This window comes from Amphiura filiformis, chromosome 17 (genome assembly GCF_039555335.1).
Source record: "Amphiura filiformis chromosome 17, Afil_fr2py, whole genome shotgun sequence".
NCBI classification, from domain to species: domain Eukaryota; kingdom Metazoa; phylum Echinodermata; class Ophiuroidea; order Amphilepidida; family Amphiuridae; genus Amphiura; species Amphiura filiformis.
Genome location: NC_092644.1, coordinates 2,011,936 through 2,034,028, shown reverse-complemented (window position 1 = coordinate 2,034,028; position 22,093 = coordinate 2,011,936). Strand labels below are relative to the sequence as shown.

Genomic DNA, 22,093 nt, shown 5'->3' with positions numbered 1-22,093 from the left:
ACAATTAAGCTCAAGTAAATTATTAAAGACAAACCACCAAGCTGTTTGAACCAATATTGTGATATCTTCTTCCATAGCATTATTGTTATTTTCATCTGAAATTCTGGCAATCCATTTTATTTTTAAAGCAGATATTTGATAAAAAGCAAAATAATACTTCTATGCTACTCAAATTTGGAATACTCACCGGAGCGCTTTCACCGGGCCAACCGTCGTCTTCAGCGGATGTTATTGCTCTGAAGATTGTTTATATTGCCTAGTACTACATCACTAGCAACAACAATCTTCAGAGCAATTAAACATCCGCTGAAGACGACGGTTGACCCGGTGAAAGCGCTCCGGTGAGTATATACCAAATTTGAGTAGCATAGAAGTATTATTTTGCTTTTTATCAAATATCTGCTTTGATGTAAATTTGTTGCAACTGTGCAATTAACGTCTTATCGGTGCTTTGTGTTTTAGTATATTTTATTATATACATGCGTTGTAACAACGTTGTGTGCGGTTCTTTTAAATGAGCTTTAAGCGCCTAAAATGTGGTTATATAGCACCATTTCCAGCCTTCTCTAAGCTTCATCTCCATATAATAGACTTAACATATAAAATGGCAAGGCCCATAAAAAGCAACGACTTGTAACATAATACTAGACAACTGTGGTAGTAGTGCAGTTTTTCCAGTACTGGGATGTCCCGGTAGGATCTACACTGAGCAAGAAAAGTAAGATTGGGGGCGTAATACGATTCCGTGGCGTAAAGCAATGCCATGCCATGCCAGTAGCTGCCAGTATAGAGAGTTTATCCAAATTAATGAAAACCTGGTGTCAATAGATATATTAAGTATATTTCAATGTAATATACCGCCCTCTTCCTATTTTCATTGACTTGATTATTGAAATTTCGTACAGGGCCTATAGGGTTGCACTTTTTTTTTTATATGAACAGAACCAATTTTATAGTTTTATTTACCAAAAAAAAGCTGAGTGTTCGAAGATAAGAATCACTGCGCTTCACTGTGCACTGAAAATAAACTTGAATTATTGAAGTTGTCATTGCTATTATTATTATTCCCCTTGACCATAGGCCTATCAATTTCTTGTGATTTTGGCAATGGGTTAAGTCATGAAGTGGGACACTTAAGGCTAAATGAGCTCATATATAACAGAGACATGGTACTTTTTGCCTTTTGATATAAACTCACAGAATTAAAGAATTCTGTGCATAAATTATAGCTAATGAGATATTTTTAAGTAGTTTGTGATCAAGTACTATATGGCTTATTATTTACTTACTTACTTACTTAAAATTAATTAATTACTCGATGTTCATTTTATTTCAATTTCATTCTTTTCAATATTGTTTTAAGAACCAAATACACAGCCTTGTAATTTTAAAAGCGAAATATTGAGTCTCTCATACAGACACAATAAACAAAGTTAGTGTATTTGATTTAAATACAAAAGAATGTCAGGTCACCAAATAAAAATAGTAAATACAGACTTCAAAGTTATAGTTTACAATTCGCACATGCATACAATTCTCGGGTCAGTGGTCTTACTGAATATCAAATTCACGATCAACTGAGTACGCCCATATCTTATGGCATAGTATTTATTCAATGCAATATTATGCTATTGACAATACCGGCGCGGGTAGAAACAATCTCACCTATATTGAGTTGTCACGCTTGCTTGACTATTAAAATTATTTCTACCTGATCGATGCAGAAAAGTTTGTCTTGTCAGAAAATGTACAGTGCCGAGTTTCCTCTTAAAGCTAAGTTAGTGGTACTTGCCATGCTTACATGATGAGCATTTTGGGGATATATACAACTATATAGATTACTTTGGGTATAGTATGACCATTTTGATTGAAGTTGGAGCCGTAAGCTTATAGCTCATGAAGTATATTTAAGCATCGCATGACAATATAGGCCTACATTTTAGTTGGTACATCGACACACCCAATGGATATAGACAAACCAGACACATAGGCTGAGTTATGGCAGCTATATCAGGTATTCCACCAACTACTGAAGAACTACTTTTCAAACTCGCTCAAGAGTTTGTCATCTGTCCAATCTGCAGAAAACGATTCCAAGAGCCAAAAAGTTTAGCATGTTCGCATACTTTTTGCAAGGGCTGTTTGCTGATCAAGATTTCACCTCGAGCACGGCATATATCATGTCCTTCCTGCAGACGGCCTACGTCAATGCCAAGCAAGGGTATCTCAGGACTAATAGATAATCAGGCTATGAACCAGCTTCTACAGGAAACACAACTACATAAGCAGGTAGGATACCAGCATTGTATTTTGCCCGGGGTATAATGGTTACCGTCGATTGTCCGGGGTCTCCCCGTCAGTCCGAAACACCGTCAAGCCGAACCACCGCCAGTCCGAAAATCTAAGTTAGGGTTAGGATTAGGGGTAGGGTTGGGCTTAGGTCTAGGGTTGGCGTCTTTTTCAATTAGATTTTCGGGCTGACGGGGGTTCAGATTGACGGTGTTTCGGACTGACGGGGTGATCCAATGGTCCTACGGGTTATTACAAAATCCAATAAAATTATAATAAACCCTAATCCTTACCCTCAGCCTATATTTCACCCAACCCTGACCTATGATCTAAGCCCTAACCCGGGCTCTAATCATAACCCTTACCCTAAGGCTAACCATATCCATAATCCTAATGCTATCCCTAACCATAACCTTAATCCTAATCTTAACTTAAAATGCCAAAACCCCAAGTTAAACCATTTTTGTACAAATGATCTTCGACACAGCAAGCACAAAACGTTATACAGAAAAAGATTAAATGTCGGTTTATATAAAGGGTATAATAAAGGGTATATAACGTTATTATAACTTTCAAAAACAATTTTGAAAATTTGCTGCAATACATTCTACATGCCTTAAGGTGGTAATTTGTGACTATTTTTGCATTTTTCTCAAAAACTAATAAAACACTGGTAACAAAAGTTATGTATATTATAGGGGCAAGGACTCCAGTTACTACACTGTAATTTCAGTGACTCAAGACAGGTAGTTATTGATCAAATATTGGTTTTACCTCATTTTTGAATGTAACTCCACAACTGTTGTCTTTGCTGAAATAAAATTGTCAGTGCAGTAGTTGTAGTCATTGCCCCTATAATATACATATCTTACTTGTCACCAATGCGCTATAATTTTTGAGAAAATGCAAAACTAGGCACACAATTGGCTACCACCTTAATGTTATTTAAGTGTTGACAAAATATTCTGCAAAAATGTTTGCCTCAAAATATATTACAATAATATTTTGCAAATCTGAAAACAATCATGACCTTTATAAATCCCGACATTTCAAAACGTTTGGACTAAAATCAAAAAACGCTTATCGTTTTAAAAACATTTTTGTATTTGCTGGAGACTAATTGAGCTGTTCCCTTTTTGATATCTAATTAAGGTGGTACTACACCCCTTATAAATCTTGAGACTAATTTTGCATTTTTCTCAAAATATAACTACACACTGGCAACAAAAGTTATTATCTATAGGGGCAAGGAATTCAATAACTTCACTGAAATTTCAGTGATTCAAGACAAGTGGCTCATTTTATATATTTAAGAAATGAAGTACATTCTAGCGGTATCTCTTTTCTTATCATAAATAACGTAGGCCTATCACTTGTCTTGAGTCACTGAAATGAGTCACTGAAATGCCAGTGTAGTAACTGGATTCCTTGCCCCTATAATATACATAACTTTTGTTACCAGTGTGTTATTAAAATGCAAAATGGTCATAAATTTATCAAGGGGTGTAGTACCACCTTATTATGAGCGTTTGGACGGTATTCTTGTGGGACATGAGAGCACATCAGACATATCGAATTGCATTCTGAATACGAAGAATGTCATTCTGATATCAAATAATTTTCATTTTTTGAAATTCACGATATAATACAAATTTTATGACAAATTATTAAATTTATATATTTTTCACATTTTTGATATATAACAATCCTCGAAGTAAATGTTATAAATCTAATGATATATTCTTAAATGCTGGGAGGAAAAGCCGACGATCAATTGAAAATTTTGACCTTTCATATTAAAGATATGGATTTTTTCCCCAAAAGACCTAATTTTTGGGTGTTTTGGGGAAAAAATCCATATCTTCAATACGAAAGGTCAAAATTTTCAATTGATCGTCGGTTTTTCATCCCACTATACATACACTTTAAGTACATATCATCAGATTTATAAAGTTTACTTCGTACTGTTAAATATCAAAAATATCAATTTTTAATCACTTGCCATAAAATGTGTATTACATTGCGAATGTCAAAAATCAAAATTATTTGATATCAGAAGGACATTCTTCGTATTCAGAATGCAATTCGATATGTCTGATGTTTCTAATGTCCCAATAAATACTGTCCAAACGCTCATACCTCACTTTATAGGTGGTACTATTACACCCCTTATAAATTTTGTGACTAATTTTGCATTTTTCTCAAAAAATAACTACACGCTGGTAACAAAAGTTATGTATATTATAGGGGCAAGGAAATTACTTTACTGAAATTTCTGTGATTAAGACAAGTGGCACATTTTATATAATGTTAAGAAATGGGGTACATTCTAGCGGTATCTCTTTTCTAAATTAACGTAGGCCTATCGCTTGTCTTGAGTCATTGAAATATAGTAACTGTATTCCTTGCCCTATAATATACATAACTTTTGTTACCAGTGTGTTATTATTTTTTGAGAAATATACAAAATGGTCATAAATTTATCAAGGGGTGTAGTACCACCTTAGTATGAGCGTTTGGACAGGATTTTTGTGGGACCATAGACCCTAGAAATTATAATTTCTAGGGTCTATGGTGGGACATGAGAGCATGTCATGCAGACATATCGAATTGCATTCTGAATCCAAAGAATGCCCTTCTGAAATCAAATAATTTTGATTTTTTGAAATTCGCCATATAATTCAAATTTTATGACAAGTTATTCAAATTTGACATTTTTAAGTTTTTGATATATACCGTAACAGTCCTCGAAGTTTACTTTATAAATCTAATGATACGTACTTAAATAAGTGTATGTAGCTGGGATGAAAAGCCGACGATCAATTGAAAAAGACCTAAACCTATTTTTTGGGTGTTTTGGGGAAAAATCCATATCTTCAATACGAACATGACGAAAGGTCAATATTTTGAATTGATCGTCGGCTTTTACAAGCACAAAACGTTTTAGACATTTATATTAGCAAAATGTTAGAAAAGGTTGTCAGAAAACACTTAAATGTTGGGTTATATAAAGGTTACATAAAGGGTATAAAACGTCTTCATAAAATAAAAACATTTTTTGAAAACTGTTGAAAAATTTGGCAAAAATGTTTGCAAATATTTTACAATAACATTTTGACAACATTTTAAAAATAATGTTACAGTATGTTTTCGTATACATAACGTTTTAAAAACGTTTTCATGACCAAACATAATAACCCGACATTTAATGTGTTAAAACGTTTTTACTAAAACTAAAATATGATCCGTTTAAAACATGTTTAAACGTTTTTGTGTTTGCTGGGTATCAATATATGTTTTATTTGGCAAAAGAGGATATTTTTAAGTCCTAAAAAATAGTGCTGTATTTTTCTGGAATCGGGAGTAAGTCAAGCCAAAGTTTTTTCTCAATTTGACTGGACAATTCCTTGTCAATAATAACCCTGCATTTGTATTATACTGTATAAAGATAATAGGCCTATTATACATCAGATACAACTGTCTTCTAACTTGGGTGGCTATGTTTTTGAATCGATCTGATCGCAAAGTTTTTTTATTTTGGTCCCAGTATTCGAGTCCGGTGGGGATGCGGTATACAATAACATAGCAGATATTTTGTTTATATATAAATCATTATTTAGAAGGCAGATATTTTTTTATATTTTTGAATCAGCTCAGTCTTCTCCAAATTAAATGTGAAACTTGCGGGTATATTGGGGTGCGTATATGGTCAATTCCAGCCAAAGCGGGACAAAATTCTCTCTGGGGGCCATTTTGAAAATGTTTTCCTTTTCAATTCTAGACTTATCAAATGAGACGATCATATCTAGTGAATCATCAGGTGGAAGTGCCATCGGATTGAAAAATGACTTTTCTTGCTAGACCAAATAAAGTGTTAAATGCCCATATGCATGTTACCCACGAATTCAAGCCTTTTTCACCTGTTGTACGCCATAAAATTTCACTTTCTCTAATATCTTTCAATATTTTATGTGTGACTCATATACACTAGAAATCGGTGAAGACTTTGAACGTAAAATAGAATTTTATTACATATATCTACAAAGAAATATTTTGGTTATTACAAATTTTAGGAAAGAACCAGGTGTACAGTTAAGATTGTGTCAATTCTTCGAACTCTTTCCAAAGTGGCTGTCATTTAACATTACTGTATTATTTCGAAAGATTAGAATAAATGGTTCATATAAATATAAAGTTAGATTTTGTATCTCGTCGCAGGATGAGGATCTCGGATGGATTCGTGGGTAACAGCGTCTGGAAAATAGCAATTCCTATAAAAAAATTTTAATAAAAATAAAAAATACTTTTCCGTATGTCAATAATTTAGGCTGCAATGGCACTAAAATGAATTTTAATCAAAATACAAACTACATGGAATATTTAGAATGGATCATTATGGCATTTTGGGTATAAAATTGTGAGAATAATGAAGTTGCCAAATTCAAATAGACAGAGCAAACAGTTTTATATTATTATTTTAGTAAAATCATTCCATATTTTCATGCAGCAATATTCTATTAAATCGTGTTTGACAGTTCCTATGTACTAAAAACACTATCAATACATTGTTAACTATAATTTAAGTAGGGATTCGTGGGTAACCAAAATGTTCGTGGGTAACACATATTTGAAGGTATGTATTGGTAAGCGGCAAAATAGAAAATATTACAGAAGGTTGGAAACCATCATGCGGTTATTCCTCCATTGTGTTTCAATGATTCCCGTTTCTCTAGCCAATTACATTTACCCAAAAATGGTAATTTAGGATAATCAATCAAAACTTCATGATACAGCTTCAGTATACCTTCAAGAGGACGCTATTAAACAGGACTGTTTTGGAACCTATTTCGCATGTTTTCAAAATGTTAAGATGCATAAGAAACATATAATTTACGAGTAAATCCTTGGATTCGTGGGTAACGCCGAATTCGTGGGTAAAGCTATAAGTACTATAGTACCGTTTGGGGTTTGCGTTTCTTAGGTGCATAAACTGTAAGTACTGTAAACATTATAGCATACCCATGGCTTGAATAGGCCTATGTGCTGATTTAAACTTAAAATAAACAATCTCCTTGTTTTTCAAGGTTAGCATCTATTCGGGATTCGTGGGTAACAAAAGTTTAAACCGTCGTAGATTCTTTTTAAAGCGGTGAACGTATTTTTACGATTTACAATTTTAAGCGCTTGTCAAACTAAATTCAGTGTCCAAAGTCATTAAATGTTAATTTAAGTTTTGGCAATTATATTTGCTGGACTCGTGGGTAACAGTTGATACGTGGGTAACGTCAAATTTGATTTTATGGAATTTTATGGGTAAAACGTATTTGCATAAAATAATCACTTGGACCTCAGAATTATAGAACGAAACTTCGTTTCATGATATAGTCATTTATGGCATATTCACTTAACATTTTTCAGAACGATCATTTTATTTTTGATACGCGGGTAACAAAATTATTAGCCAAAAACTTTGGTGGAATTCAATCGTTTTACATATGATGAGAGATCATGCAAACGTCTTTCTAACGGTAATAATTTCATTTTGATTGAAGGACATTCAATGACATTATATGGTGCTTTATCTTTGGATTCGTGGGTAACGCCAATTCATTTAAGCTATCATAACTTGTCCCCTGGTATGACTTGCTAGTAAAGGCCTATATGCACAAAGAGAGCACATTGGACGTGACATGATATGCTCCATCAATAACGTGATTTCCTTTATTAATGACATTTTAAAGTGGAAAGTTAACATAGAGAGAATTTTGTCCCGCTTTCGCTGGAATTGACCATATATATTGCATGCTATTGCAGCGCGATATGAGGAGGTCCGGAGCCAGGAAAGTTTACCTTACTGTAGAAATGGTATTGTAATAGCCTATTGATATTGTTGATATAATGAGCACGGTGCCAAATCAAATCAGTAATATGATCGCTATGCCAAATGGGTCTGAGAAACATTTGGGGTCACGAAATTCTCTAGGAATCAGATCTGAATCAATTTTTGAAAGATGATTTTTTGGCATGGTTTAGTTTTTCTAACTGTCATCAACCAACTACCAGACAGGAGATACTGAAAAGTTCACTTTGGTACAATGAAAACATTAAAGTGGGTAAACAAAGTTTGTATTGCCAGCATTGGGTTCGTAATGGTGTTGATCTTGTAAATGATCTATCAAATGAGAGAGGGGAATTCCTCTTGTTGGAGGATTTTATGCGCATATTTCATGTTCTTTGACAAACTTGGTGACAACTTTAGTTTACCCCACTATTCCATTTCACTTTGATGCTCTCTTTAAAGATAGAAAGGGTTCCAGAAGAATACAATATTCTGGTTTCGAGAAAACCAACTGTTCGTAAATATGTACAAAAATGGGAAGAAAAGCTTGAAGCTACATTTGATCCTTCAAGATTGCCTGTTATTTTTAATACACCCTTCAAATGTACAATAAGTACTAAACTCAGGTGGTTTCAATTCAGAATAATTCACAGAATCCTTGGTACAAACTCATTTTTATTTAAAATTGAGATACAAGATTCCAGTCTGTGCACCTTCTGTCTGGAGGAGAATGAAACTTTAATTCATATGTTTTGCGATTGTCGTGTGGTTAAGAAATTTTGGGATGATGTGAAAAGGTGGATCGAGAACAAAGTTAATATAAATCTCTCTTGGAAAAAAAGAAAATCTGCGTTTTGGCGTTGGTCCTAGCTATATTGTTTTGGATTTGATTCTAGTGTTATGCAGATTTCATATAAAATGAAAATGAAAGAAAATAACCCTTCGATCCACATTTTCAAAAAAGAATTGCAAAATCATTATAAATTAGAAAAATATATTTACATACGTAACAATAATATTGGTTTATTTTATAAAAGATGGGGTATTTTCAATTCACTCTGTAGAGAATAAGATTTAGAATCTCATACACACGGAGAGGTTTTTGCATGGCGATGTGACTGAGGTTTTGTACTTGCATAGCGTTGTGTGAGAGCTTCTCTGTGTATATGAAATTATATTTCATCGTGTGTATCATGTATCATTGCGTATCATGTGTATGATTAATGTTTACCTCAGTTAAACTTGAATAAATGGGTTTTTTCCTCTGAAAAAGGGGGGGGGGGAGGAATCAGATCTAATGTATGCACAATGTAAGGGGGGATTGCGTCGCAGTCATGTGAAGGTTTGGAATCCGTAGAGCTGTTTAGGCTATTTTGTTTTGCTATATCTGTAAAATTAGTCGCCCTTATTATAATTATATATAGACCTAATTTATACATAGGCCTACATGTTTTGAATCCAATTTAGCAATTGTAAGAACACAACATATATATAATTAAGTAATAGACATGTTATATATTAGATACTGCCATTTACCTTGGTTGGCTAGACCCATAATCACGGAGTTTTGTGGATTCAAACCCTGACAAACGTGTTGTGTCCTTAGACAATTAAGACACTTTATTTTGTTTGTCTCACTCCACCCATATGCAAATGGGGAGATGTTTAGAGTAGTCAGGGTCCGTGTGCCGTTATAAAAGTACTAGATAAAGGGTATGGTGAGAAACTGAGACCATATCAGAAATAATGTGTTTAGGACTGGAGAATATTGGTTGGTTCGAGAACGTCCCATTTTATTGTTTTCAGAATAACAGTTAACTATAACAATATTCAAGTTTGTTGCATGGCAAATGCGGACCAGACTGACATCAAACCAAAATAACAGTGTGTCACTGCGCTATAATGAAGTAATCTATCTTCTAGACAACCATTTAAAGGCCCATTCAGTGATTTGCTCATCCGGACAAAAGTAACAAATTCAGTATTATTTTGGTACCTTTGTCATTGTTATAGATGTGCTAACATAGCCTGCTAGTGGTTCAGCCGAAAGCTGTGTATTTGAGACAAAATAAGGCATTTTACATGAATCTGTAATTTATATACTGGCAGTATATAAATTAGCTACATGTATTTGAATGGTCGTCAATACTGCTTTTTTCTTTGTTTTTTGCAAAATTTGTCATTTCAAACATAACAAATGACAATTTGAATGACTTATCCTTCACTTTTAAGCAATTTATAAACATTTTTTTTTACACTTTCGCTGGGATCACTGAATGAGACTTTAATATGTCGCATAAACGAACAAGGTAGAAACAAACCACTGACATTATTGTATTGTTGCCACAATCATGTAATGATAATACAAACACCAAAGAGAGTTTCAGTGTTTGACTTGGATTCTGAAACTAAATCACTGGAACTGACGGTTACCATCACTTTGATACCGCCGGGGATCTCTTTTCTCATCTTCTCTGATTTAATTAAGGGTATACGAGGTATTGTTGGTCGAAGCAGCCAAAAAATAGATTTTCATTATCTGAATCAATATATTATTGAAAAATAACACTTTGGTGTTTTGCAAAAATTCATTCTACAAATCATATACTTTGAAAACCTGCTTAATTTATTGTTCTTAATGAGTTACGTATGTTTTACAAAAGTGTTGTTGTTTCAGCCCTCTTTACAACATTACTCAAGAACCGCAGGACCTACAAAAGTATATCTGTGATATTTGAATTCTTCGACACGCTCGCTACGAATTGAGCAATGTAATTTGTGCTAAAGCTCACTTACCATTCGCAAGATGCTGCGAACTACTTTTTGTTTTGGCTGCTTCGACCAACAATACATCGTATACCCTTAATGTTATCTGAACCAGAGAAGCAACCAAGTGGGACAAAAGGGAGTATAGCAGTCAAGTTAGCTCAATCGATAAGGCGTTCGACTATGGTGCGAGAGGTTGCGGGTTCGAACCCTGGCGGTGTCTAGTATGCTCTCGTAGAAAAATTGAGTTAGCTTGAAATTCCCTTGGACAAGGAACTTACTGCTAATTTGTCTCGTTGTAACCCGTACGAAAATCGGGGAGCTGATCCTGGTTGCGAAGGTTATTTGTGGAATGTCTAGGGTGTGCGCTCTTGAAGCAGCAAAGTCCCTGAATTGTTGTTTAATGGAATTTATGGAATTATGTGGGCCGTAGTGGTCAGCGACAACCTGTAAAGTGTGCTGAGGCTTGTGGATCAACGTCTAGGCGTTGTGCCTGTGCGGAGCGCGCTATAAATTACTGCGCTTTTTTTTTTTTAAGATTAACATCTTATGATATGCTTTATATGATCTGCAAGGTTTATACATTCATATAGTTAATTACATTAAACATTGCTTATAGATCGTATTAATCTACTTAAAAGTTTTAGAGTAATCCCGCAGATTTTGATTAATCTCTTTGATTGACTACATTATTGATCATATTTTTGTCGATTGCAAATTGAAAAAATATTCTGTTCCGTATTATTTCCGTTACATTTTAATGATTACAGAGTAATGTACACTCACGCTAAATGACAAGGTACAAACGTTCTCCTTTTTGATATTTTGTTTTGTTAACCTTGACAAAATATCGAAGTTTTCACACGCCGCATTATTCCAAATTTTGTATACATGAAGGTCACCTGTAAATGCAGTTTAAAGTATCATGAGTACATGCACCTTGCTGACATAACAAATGCAAATCCACCTTCAAGTATATTCTATCATAATTACTGGATCGTAACATAGGGAATCGTTCAATAGCATTCCATTGTATATTAATTTAACATATACATAGTACATAGTACATATACCTATGCTACGTCTAAGTATTTGAACTTAACCAACATAATTGTGGTAAGTCAGGTTCAAAGGAAGTGTACGGCTATCACAACATTCTGTCTTAAATGTTAGAAAAATAATTATCAAGCACGAATCACATGGTTTTATTTTAAACAAATTCATATTGACAATAAAAATGAATTAAAACTGACGGCTCTCAACACGCTATATTTAAAATTCCCGCGCCGAAATTGTCTATAGAGCACTAGACTAAACCCCCGGGACTAAACCATGACCTATCTGTTGAGCTGTTCTAATCTGTGAATCAAGCATTGGCTGGCAGCGGTCACTATTTCGTGATCAGAGGAAAAGGGCAGTCTGCAGGACCTGTGCTAATTTTATGCATGTTGTGCCCTACCAGAAGGATCAGGCACATTCTCCGATAAAGTGTTCAAGTTTAGTCTCAGGAATGACAAAATGCATACCACGAAGAATTCATGAAAATCATTCAGAATCGTAAACTTTAATGGTTTACAGAACACGAAACAATGCATGGGTGATTTTCAACAAAATTGTCGTCCAGGATTGAAACATTCAGCAAACAATTAACTGAAAAGATTGGCAATGTCTTGGGGACTATCAGCAATAACGTCATTGTATTGCATGGTATCAGGAATGGATGGGCGACCAGATAATGACTTCACATGTCCCAAAAAAAAACCCACTTACTGTGAGAATCACCATCAGCAAGAGAAGCAAGATAGGAATGTTTAGCTCGCTTAAGCAGGTTGGACAATCTATTTCTAAGGTGATTGTACTTTACATAGATATCTTCCCGCTTAGTGGATTTCCATTTTTTGAACAATTGATGTTACAACCTATAGCTCCACCCATTTTACAAACTAACTCCCAAGTATAAGTTATATTAATAAAAGTCAATTCTTTCTGACGAAACAAGTCTGAATATGACTTGAGACAACGGGCGACACAAATTTGGCATTTTGAACACTTTATCGGAGAATGTGCCAGCAGTCTCGGGACCTGTGGTGGTCAGATGGATTGTGCATGGTTTATCAGCATATAAATTCCTGATTGGACATATCTTGTTTGACGTAACTTAAGTAATAGTTGTGCCTGACATTGCAGCCTTGTCTCACTCAAAGTTTATAGTGTAACAGGATGTGTCTTTTTGCGTCCTTATTATGCTTCATTGCTGACGATAAGCGCTTTTTTTAAATTTGATTTGTTCAGGTTTTGACAACCCTGGATAACCCAAGAAAGCCTCTATTGAAGCTTATTTCCATTGGGGTCCATTTGAACACCGGGACGGGTTGGGAACAGTCAGGGGTTAACACCCTACTCTTTTCGAAACTGGCTGCGAGATACATGTACAGGTATGGCTCTCTGTACACGGGACCGACGGCTTAACGTCCCCTCCGAAGGACGGAGTACTTTCATGATTCGTTTACCCAATTCTAAATGAACCATGGGGAGAGCGGAAGTCTGAATTTAATCTACAGAAGTTGCCAATTAATTTCAGACTGTTTTTTCCAAGTCAATATCCCAGCAAATCGCCACCGCCGGGAATCGAACCCGGGACCTCATGCACTAAAGGCAAGTACCCTAACCATTGCGCCACGCTCTCCCTTAATTTTAGTGAAGACACAATTTTACAGGAATTACCTTTCATTACGACCTTGTGCGTTGTTGAAATACATTGTGGTATTTGTTTTAATACTCGTACATTTACAAAATCTGTCATCTCAATTTTGTTTTTCAGGAACTATTCGCCATTACAGAAAGCGACTGGCCAATTTGTGGCATGTGCGGAGCAGCAAAAGAACGTCGTGCGAGCAATCGCTGCATCGACTGTAAACAATTTTTGTGCAAGGCATGCTACACTACTCATATGCAATACAATGTGGGTGCCTTACAGGGTCATACCATCGTATCGCTGGACGATATTCAACACGGTAGTGGCAATGGGTCTATCCCGGCTGGGTCTGTTTTCCAAACCAAAGGGCGAGTGGTTACCGAATGTCTACAACATCCTGGAGAATCTGCACATTTCTATTGTGAGACTTGTGCCCAACATATATGCCGCGATTGTACGGTTATTAATCATACTAAACCAGAGCATACTTACACGGAGTCTCGGGATGCCGCAGGTAGGCCTACAAAATACAATCAAAGAAATATTCAGTTGGCACACTTTGACATTATACTGGAACTCTTCGTTGCTGCTCTGAGAGTTCATGCAGTGAAATTAGTACACGGTTGTTTGATGGGATCATTTATTAGCTTTTCAAACAAAACGTAATGTACAACCAAATTTTAGGCATAAACAGCTAAAAGTGACATCATGCTAATGTATACAGATGCTTTTGGGTCATTCTCAACTTTAATTTCCCCTCTTTTACAAAATTATTCACTTTTATAGTATATTTTTAAGCATTTTCGTATATAAAATGTATCTAATAATGACAAAATTGGTGGCGCTATTTAGTTACTGGAAATTACTCTTAAAGCTTGTAATACAAATAATTCCTTTTATTGTTTGATAAAATATGTTGATAAAATTTCCTCGTTGCTTGTTTCACCTATTCCAGCTGTTTTAATGGCAGTATTAATCCCCTAACCCTGGCAAATAAAGAAATATGATTTAGGATAAATAGCGCCATCTATAGTTTGCATTTAGTTAATAATGAAGCCAATTCTATAAACATCAAACAACCGTGAGTATAACTATGTTTGATGAGAAGCACTTCCCCTTTCCCCTTCCCTCCCCATTCCCCCTCAACCAATATTGGGAAGACTGGAGAGCCCAGTGTCAAAATTGCTCTCATCAACATTGAATTGGGGGAGGGGAGCAGCGATTTACAGTTATTATGCCAGAGTGTGCCAACATTAATTTCTTTGATTGTAGATACAAGTTTAGTGATGCTTAAAAATTAGGCATAAATCCCGGGCATATAACACGAATTTCGATAGCGCTCTATACGTCATCAACCTAAACTGAGAACGTTACCTTTTAAAAATTTATACTCCATCTCTGAGCGACGAGCGATTGGTTTCTAGCTAATGGGGTAGCGCAATCTTTGTTGCGTTGGGGAAAGCGCGTTAACTTACTGGTCAATACCAATCCCTCGTCGCTCAGCGATGGAGTATAAATTAAGCTGACAACATCTACAAATAATCTCTTACCAACTTGCAGGTAAACGTCGAAAAACAATCCGTCTAAAACTAACTGAACTTCGTGACAGCGCCGAGAGATTAAGACGCATCTCAACTCAAACAGGGAGCACTTATAAAGAAGCGCGAAAACAGTGTGAAAGTATAAAGGAACAGATAAAGCGACGAGCAGACGAAGAAGTGGCGCGAATTCGGGAAGCAGAAAGTCGTCTGCTGAAGGAAATCGATGAATACGAGTCTTCAGTGTTGGGCGGTGCTCCCAGTGTGGGCGAATCGGTAGGTTAAAGTGCACTTTTTGAAATGCAGTGATTTACTTTAGTTTTTATTCACAAAATATGAAATCAGACTGCCAATCATTATAATAATGGCCTTTAAAATAAGCAAGATATGCGCAGATTAGGAAAATTTGAAAGATGTTAAGTTTCCAGGCTGGATAAATGACGGAATAAACAATGGTTAACTATATTGTGTTTTGAAAATCCAAAATGGATATAGGCCTACGCTAACTATAATCACAGCTGTAGGCTACCTGCAATTTTTCTTACCTCTCTACGAGGAGTGTGCACATAATTCCTGAATGGTAGCTCAAAATTAAGAGCCAAGTGTTTGTTCTAAGCCATATTCTTTACTACCGTATTAACCATTACACTTGTTGACTATTTTGCTTATTCCTTTATTTTATTTCATGCCTTCAATCTGTAGGAACTTGAGCAAGATCAACATGAAGTGGAAAGTTTAATGCAAGTCCTGCATCAGATTACGGAAGAAGCTCGAGATGACAGTTTCTTAACGCTTTATCCTGCACTCAAGGACAAGATGACCAGTCTATGTGATAAATGTGCCAAACTAGAAGCCAAACCACTACCAACACGTGATCAGGTAGACATTATACGTTTTCTTTATTGATTATGATGTAAAATTATAACTCTGTTGCCAAGAAAAAGGAAAGAGGAAAAAAGCGGAGTGCGCTACGCACAGGCACAACGCGCCAGACGTTGATCCACAAGCCTCAGCACACTTTACAGAACTCACATCAAGTAAAAAAAACAATCCTAAATGAAACAGAAGAAATATCAAAGATTATACGAGCAGGTTGTTTTTGAGTAATACACAAACATTATCAGAGCCTGTATTCCGTAACAGAAAAACAATTTAGTCTCGGGAAAATCTGGCTAATTGGTAAACGTTTTAAGGTCAAATTGTATGTGGGTTTAATACCATTCATTTTAAAAGTTTCTAAATATTCCAAATACACAATTCTGATGAATGTGCCAAGACAGAACTGATGTTGTCGACCTATGTGTAGTCAACTGTAATGCTATGCGTGCATGTTCTATATATATATATCATTGTTCTATCCATAGCGTTCCATATATATACATGAATAAAATTGGTATATGGAGCTCTATTGTTCCACCAAATTGTATATCTTTTCACAGCAAAAGCAGCTTTATGATACCGGGTATACCCATCTTTGAGTCAAATCAACATTATTGGGTAACACTTTAGTTAATTTGACTAATGCACAAATTATGCATTATTTAGGGATAATCTTTGTCCAATTTATGTTGGGTTGTTGTTTGCCCAAATATCAAGACTGCAATTGTCATTCAACAAAATGTCAAGCTAGCTCAATCGTTAAGGCGTTCAACTATGGTGCCAGAAGTTGCGGTTTCAAACCACCGAACACTACTATAACCCTGGTGATGGCTAGTACGTTCTCGTGGAAAAATTGAGTTAGCTTGAAATTCCCCTAGACAAGGAACTTGCTGCTTGTTGTCTCGTTGTAACCCGTACGAAACTCGTGAAGCTGATCCTGGTTGCGATGGTCATTAATTTTGTGGAATGTCTCGGGTGTGCGTTCTTGAAGCTGCAAAGTCCCTGTGTTGTTGTTCAATGGTTTATGGAATGATGTGGGCCGTAGTGGTCAGCGACAACCAGTAAAGTGTGCTGAGGCTTGTGGATCAACATCTAGGCGTTGTGCCTGTGCATAGCGCACTATAAATCACTGCGCGCTTTTTTCTGCCGCGTAACCTTCTCTAAGGATCTAATTTGAAACAGGTGATTACAGATCTTCCCAAATCTTTCAATACGATTAACAGGTACCCAGCACGTTGCACTTCGAGCCTCATCCAAAACCTAACGTATCCTTTGAGCTAGGAGTAGTCACACAACGAACACAAGTATCGACGTGGAACTTAGTCGGGAAATTTGGCCGAGAAGGTCAAGGTAAAGGAGAGCTTCGATTTGCCAAAGGTATAGCTACGACTGCTGATGGTCTTATTGCAGTCGCCGATGATACCAATCGACGTGTGACTGTGTACGGAAGAGATGGGCATTATCAATTCTCGCTGGTTGCAGAATCACGAAGATATGGCAACCTGATGCATGTACCAAGTGATGTAGCTGTCAGTAGTACCGGTAAGTATTAACGTCGACAATGTTGGCAAATTGCTTGTCTTTCTGTTAGAGGACACATGTGGTGGCGCATTATAAAAGCTTGGATTCATGATCGGAAGGTTGTGGGTTCGAAAGCTTGTGGTACTATCGTGTTGTGCACTTTATTAGGCAACGCACGTTACCTCAATAAATTTGTCTCTCCCTGCCGAGTTGTATAAAAGTTACAGACATATTATGATCTACCAATGAACTACCCCTCCAACTGATAGTAAGACTAGGTTGGGAGGGCGAGTTAGCGCAGCGGTAGTTCTCTCGCTTTGCACCACTGAGGTCCCGGGTTCAAGCCCCGGCGCGGCCCAAGGACTCATGTGCACTTGGTTTATCCCGATTCCATGCTCGCTCTCGCAGGTTTTCTCCGGGATCTCCGGTTTCCTCCTGCTTTCAAAAAATCGGTGATTAGTTGTTTGGTTATCAAAACTTCCTTCACCCAATGGAATTTGGGGAGCTGCACAGATAAATGGTGGATGTTACAATCTAAGTGCGGATAGGTTTGCGCTATTCTGGCTGCACAATGCCTAGTTGATGCGATCTGATTGTGATGATTCACCATAGCAGCGAAATTAGAGCGCTTTGAACACTCCGTGATCTGTGGTAAGGCGCTATATAAATACCGAAATGTATTTATTTATTTTTATTCCTGTGACCAGTCATTGTCCGTAATGACATTGCACATCCCAGTTCAAGCAGTGCAAGCTCTGCTCAGCTGACTCTAGCTCAAGGGTCTGCTGGGTAATATAGGGGCATTGACTTAGCACGCTGGTTTACGCCACTCATACCAGCTGTTCCTAGCCTGAAAGTAGGATGGAGTGCCCAATCTCTGATGATGGTTTAATTAAACCTATCTCTGATGGAAGCGGGCGGTTGTGCGCACTTAAAACCGGTTTAACCCACCAGAGTCTGGTCCTAAGTCCAGAGACCTCAGAGAATCGATTGATGCCTACCCAAGACAAGGAGATATGCAGTTCAAGAAATACTTCCCAAGACACATTCAAAGAGGCATTATAATGGAGTGCTCATCGGTATAAGGGTGAAATAAGGCTCCGAAGGTGACTGCGCTGGTGCTCTACCAATGAATTACTTCTCTAGTGATGTACTGGAGGAATGACGAACCGATACAGGGGGTTTGGCCCAAGCGCCGATGGGAAAAAAGAATTGGGCATTTTGGCCTTTGAACATTGCTCCCGCACGACGTTTACCTTTGATGTTTTGTTATGCTCAATATGTTTTACGACGGGTATTCGTATTAACAATTGGGGTTCAATTGGTTCGCCGTCGGTCAGCTATGATACTGACAAGGTTTCATCAGGATGAACTCCGACTTACTATTATAAGTGATGCATGTAGACTGCGCCTTGTCTGCAGGGTACCAATGGTAGATTGCTACTTATCTACTTAAGATATGGAGGCTCTGGAAAGAGTCGTCTAAGTATTTGAAAGAGTTGTCTAAATATTTGGGCCGAATTCACGTATTCAATTGTATTTCTAAATTACTGCAAAGATACTATTTTAGGCTTCCTATACGTTCGTTTTCCTTTTTGTACAGGACATTTCATAGTTGTCGACCGAACGGGCTTCATTAAAATATTTGATCGTCGAGGACAATTCCTTAACGAATTCAGCGTCTTGGACAAGCATCGGTCATCAAACAAACGCCTCAGCAGAAGTCTTCGAGGGACTTTTGGAAGAAGTAGCAAAGGTGGCCGAAAACGAGATGTAAGTTTATCAGTTAAATGTTGTTTTCTAGATAAAGTAACCCCATTCGTGTTGTCTTTTTTTCTTCGATGTTTCAGCTTTCATATCTTTCATATATAGCAAAAGGTGACTTGAAAGATAGGTTTGTTGACAACATTCTATAATCTTATAATGTTTAAGATTAAGATTTCGACGTTCTTCTTAGGCATTTAGCTTCGTCTTCAACCATAAACTGTTCACAGTCTGTGTTTCAACTGACGAGCATTCTTTTATCATTAAACGCTGCAGGTGGATCTTTGTTGTGTTGTAGTAGATTCACGAAACCAAATCCTCGTCGGTGATCGTGGTCGGGGCGTTGTCAGTGTTCACGAGAATAACGGTGTGCATATAAGGACGTTAAGATTACATAACAAACCTTGGTGCATGGCTATCGGGGCTAATGACAATGTTCTTGTTGGGGACTACATCATAGGTAAGGTTTTTTGGGACGTTCGTAAAATTGCAAGCTTGCCTGTGGTAACATGGGGAAAGGATTACTTCGTAAATATTGACGGTAACACGGTTACATCACACGCTTTCAAACATGAGTTTTCCAAAAGACGTTTTTGGACATTGATCCTTTGCCACTGCGCGGAGATCCAAAACAAGTGACACAGAATGAACTTGTAGAAAGCTCGCTTTCCGTGAAAGTGTCTATGAATTATGTATGGTCCGCTTTCCTGCTTACAGCTGACTCCGAAACGTCTGGATATTAATTCGAACTACCTGAAGACCAATTCAAATTAACACATCTCCAGTCCTTGTGCTCTGTACATAATTATACAAAGTTGAGTTTAATACTTTGTGAACGTTTGTAAGAAACATCCATTAGAGTTTTGTGTCTAATGCCACTATTTTACAATATCGAAATGCAGTTGATCAAAATCGAGACGTTATTATTTTAGTGAATTTGTGGCCATGGTTCCACTATATAGGTCAACATCTTGAATATAGGACCTGTTTTAATATATTTACATTATATTGATGACTTTTTTTCTTTGGTAAAGGTAATGTTGAAGTTCTTACTACTGAGGGTCATTCAATATTGAACATCGATCCGGTATTCGATGGTAAGCGTCTCAAAGCAGCTGGTGTCTGCGCTGACAAAGACTTCATTTTCATATCAACTCACAGTACAGCTCCTGGCTTCGGAGGGGTATTGCAGTACACCAAAGAAGGAAGGTACGTAGGCCCTATCACTAGGATCTACAACATGCTCATCTATCAGGGGCACAGTTTTAACCCCCAATACATTTGTATATACATTCATTGAATGATCTTTGAAGATTTGGGTACAAACACACATACTCTGCAACTTGAGGTCAAAGTTTGCACTATGATTATGTAATTGAGGTTATTGGACTATGCCATTTGGGATGAGGCTATTCTGGTCCATAGTGTATACGAAGCAGGTACGATTTTATCAGGTTCAGATGGTACCGATAAGGTTAACACCGTTTTGTAAATAAGCCCAATCGCCATTCTAACTTCCGGTTTTTGAGAGCAGTTTTGGGACACTTTGACCTCTGACATATCGGGAAAATTGATGTAATTATTATTAATTTTCTTATTATTGTCACAATTTTGATCATTAAAAATACCAAATAATTAATTTATAAAATACTAATATTTTTTTATATTTGTTTTAAATATTGTAAAACATTTTAGATTATATTTTGTACGCACAAAAACCCAATATTTCTGAATTTTCTGAAAGGTCAAAGGACAAAGTGTCCTAAAACTGCAAAAACTGTCCTACAATGCATTGCAAACTTCCAATGCCGATTGGGCTTATTGAAGCTGGAAAGTTGCCTAAAAGTTCAGATGTATTTATTTCACTGTCACAATGTAACATCATAATAATTTCGCATAATTATTCACAAAGAAGCATGCATGAGAGCTTAGCTTCTTCTGCCTGTGGCTCATCCAAACAGCCGCCTTGCAGTGCACCTGCGAGGGATAAGACGGGCAAGATAAAGTGCAACACATCGGCGCTGCAGGGATTCGAACTCACGACGACATAGAATTAACTCACGAATATGGCTCGAACCGAGTTTCCACTATCTCGACGTGTATCCCCTTTCTAAACCGAGCTAATTATTAATTATTTTCGTGTATTTTTTTCCTATTATCTCTTTTGTGGCACAGACTACTTGGCTGCATTGTGTCGGATTTGTGGAACCCTCTTGGTATGGATTTCCTACCATCAGATGGCAGTCTCATCATAGCAGACGTAACGTCAATCAAGAAATATCTGCCAGAAATACCAGCCAAAAGCAAAAGAACCAACATTGACCGAAAAGGACATTGACAACAACCAATTTCACACTTGCGTACAGGGGGCGTAGCCAGGGTGGCAGCAGCCCCTGTGATAAGTCTTACCCGCATCCCCGTGGGTTGCTGGCTAGTCGTATTTAAGGTTTTAAGACTTTTTTGTACTTGTCCATTTTGGGTATTTCCGTCAAATCTTGCCCATCCCTCTCCATTCAGGCATCTGAAAATGGTCCTGGCTACGCCATTGCTTGTGTGTTGGCAAGAAGTGACCTGAGCGCAAGAAGACCGTAAGTCCACTTGGCCCCTCACCGTGTATACACTAAAGTTACGTATAGTATCGTAGGGTTTTATAATGTTTAAAACATGTTCCAGGGTGAAAACATCATGAAAGGTTGTGAAAGATTTGTTTTGGCCCCTGAACATGTGTAAAACATTACCAAACTATACGCAACTTTAGTGTGTACATGTTGAGGGGCCAAGTGGACTTACGGTCTTCTTGCG

The 22,093-nt window shown here is 36.9% G+C and overlaps 1 protein-coding gene across 1 annotated transcript; it reads left to right on the top strand.

Annotated features, from left to right (window-relative positions):
- The first annotated feature begins 1,665 nt into the window (after window positions 1-1,665).
- On the top strand, window positions 1,666-21,654 carry LOC140136788 (uncharacterized). Its single transcript, XM_072158382.1, has 9 exons — window positions 1,666-2,289; window positions 13,716-14,103; window positions 15,150-15,403; window positions 15,830-16,006; window positions 17,230-17,548; window positions 19,131-19,300; window positions 19,568-19,751; window positions 20,326-20,500; window positions 21,467-21,654. Exons 1-9 carry the CDS (start codon window positions 1,999-2,001, stop codon window positions 21,627-21,629), a joined length of 2,121 nt encoding a protein of 706 aa, XP_072014483.1. The 5' UTR covers window positions 1,666-1,998; the 3' UTR covers window positions 21,630-21,654.
- Window positions 21,655-22,093: the final 439 nt, after the last annotated feature.

Coding starts and splice junctions, on each gene's coding strand:
- LOC140136788 (XM_072158382.1), top strand. CDS start 1,999: ATGGCAGCTATATCAGGTATTCCACCAACTACTGAAGAACTACTTTTC. Junction 2,290..13,715: donor AAACACAACTACATAAGCAG/GTAGGATACCAG, acceptor TTTGTTTTTCAG/GAACTATTCGCCATTACAGA. Junction 14,104..15,149: donor GGAGTCTCGGGATGCCGCAG/GTAGGCCTACAA, acceptor ACCAACTTGCAG/GTAAACGTCGAAAAACAATC.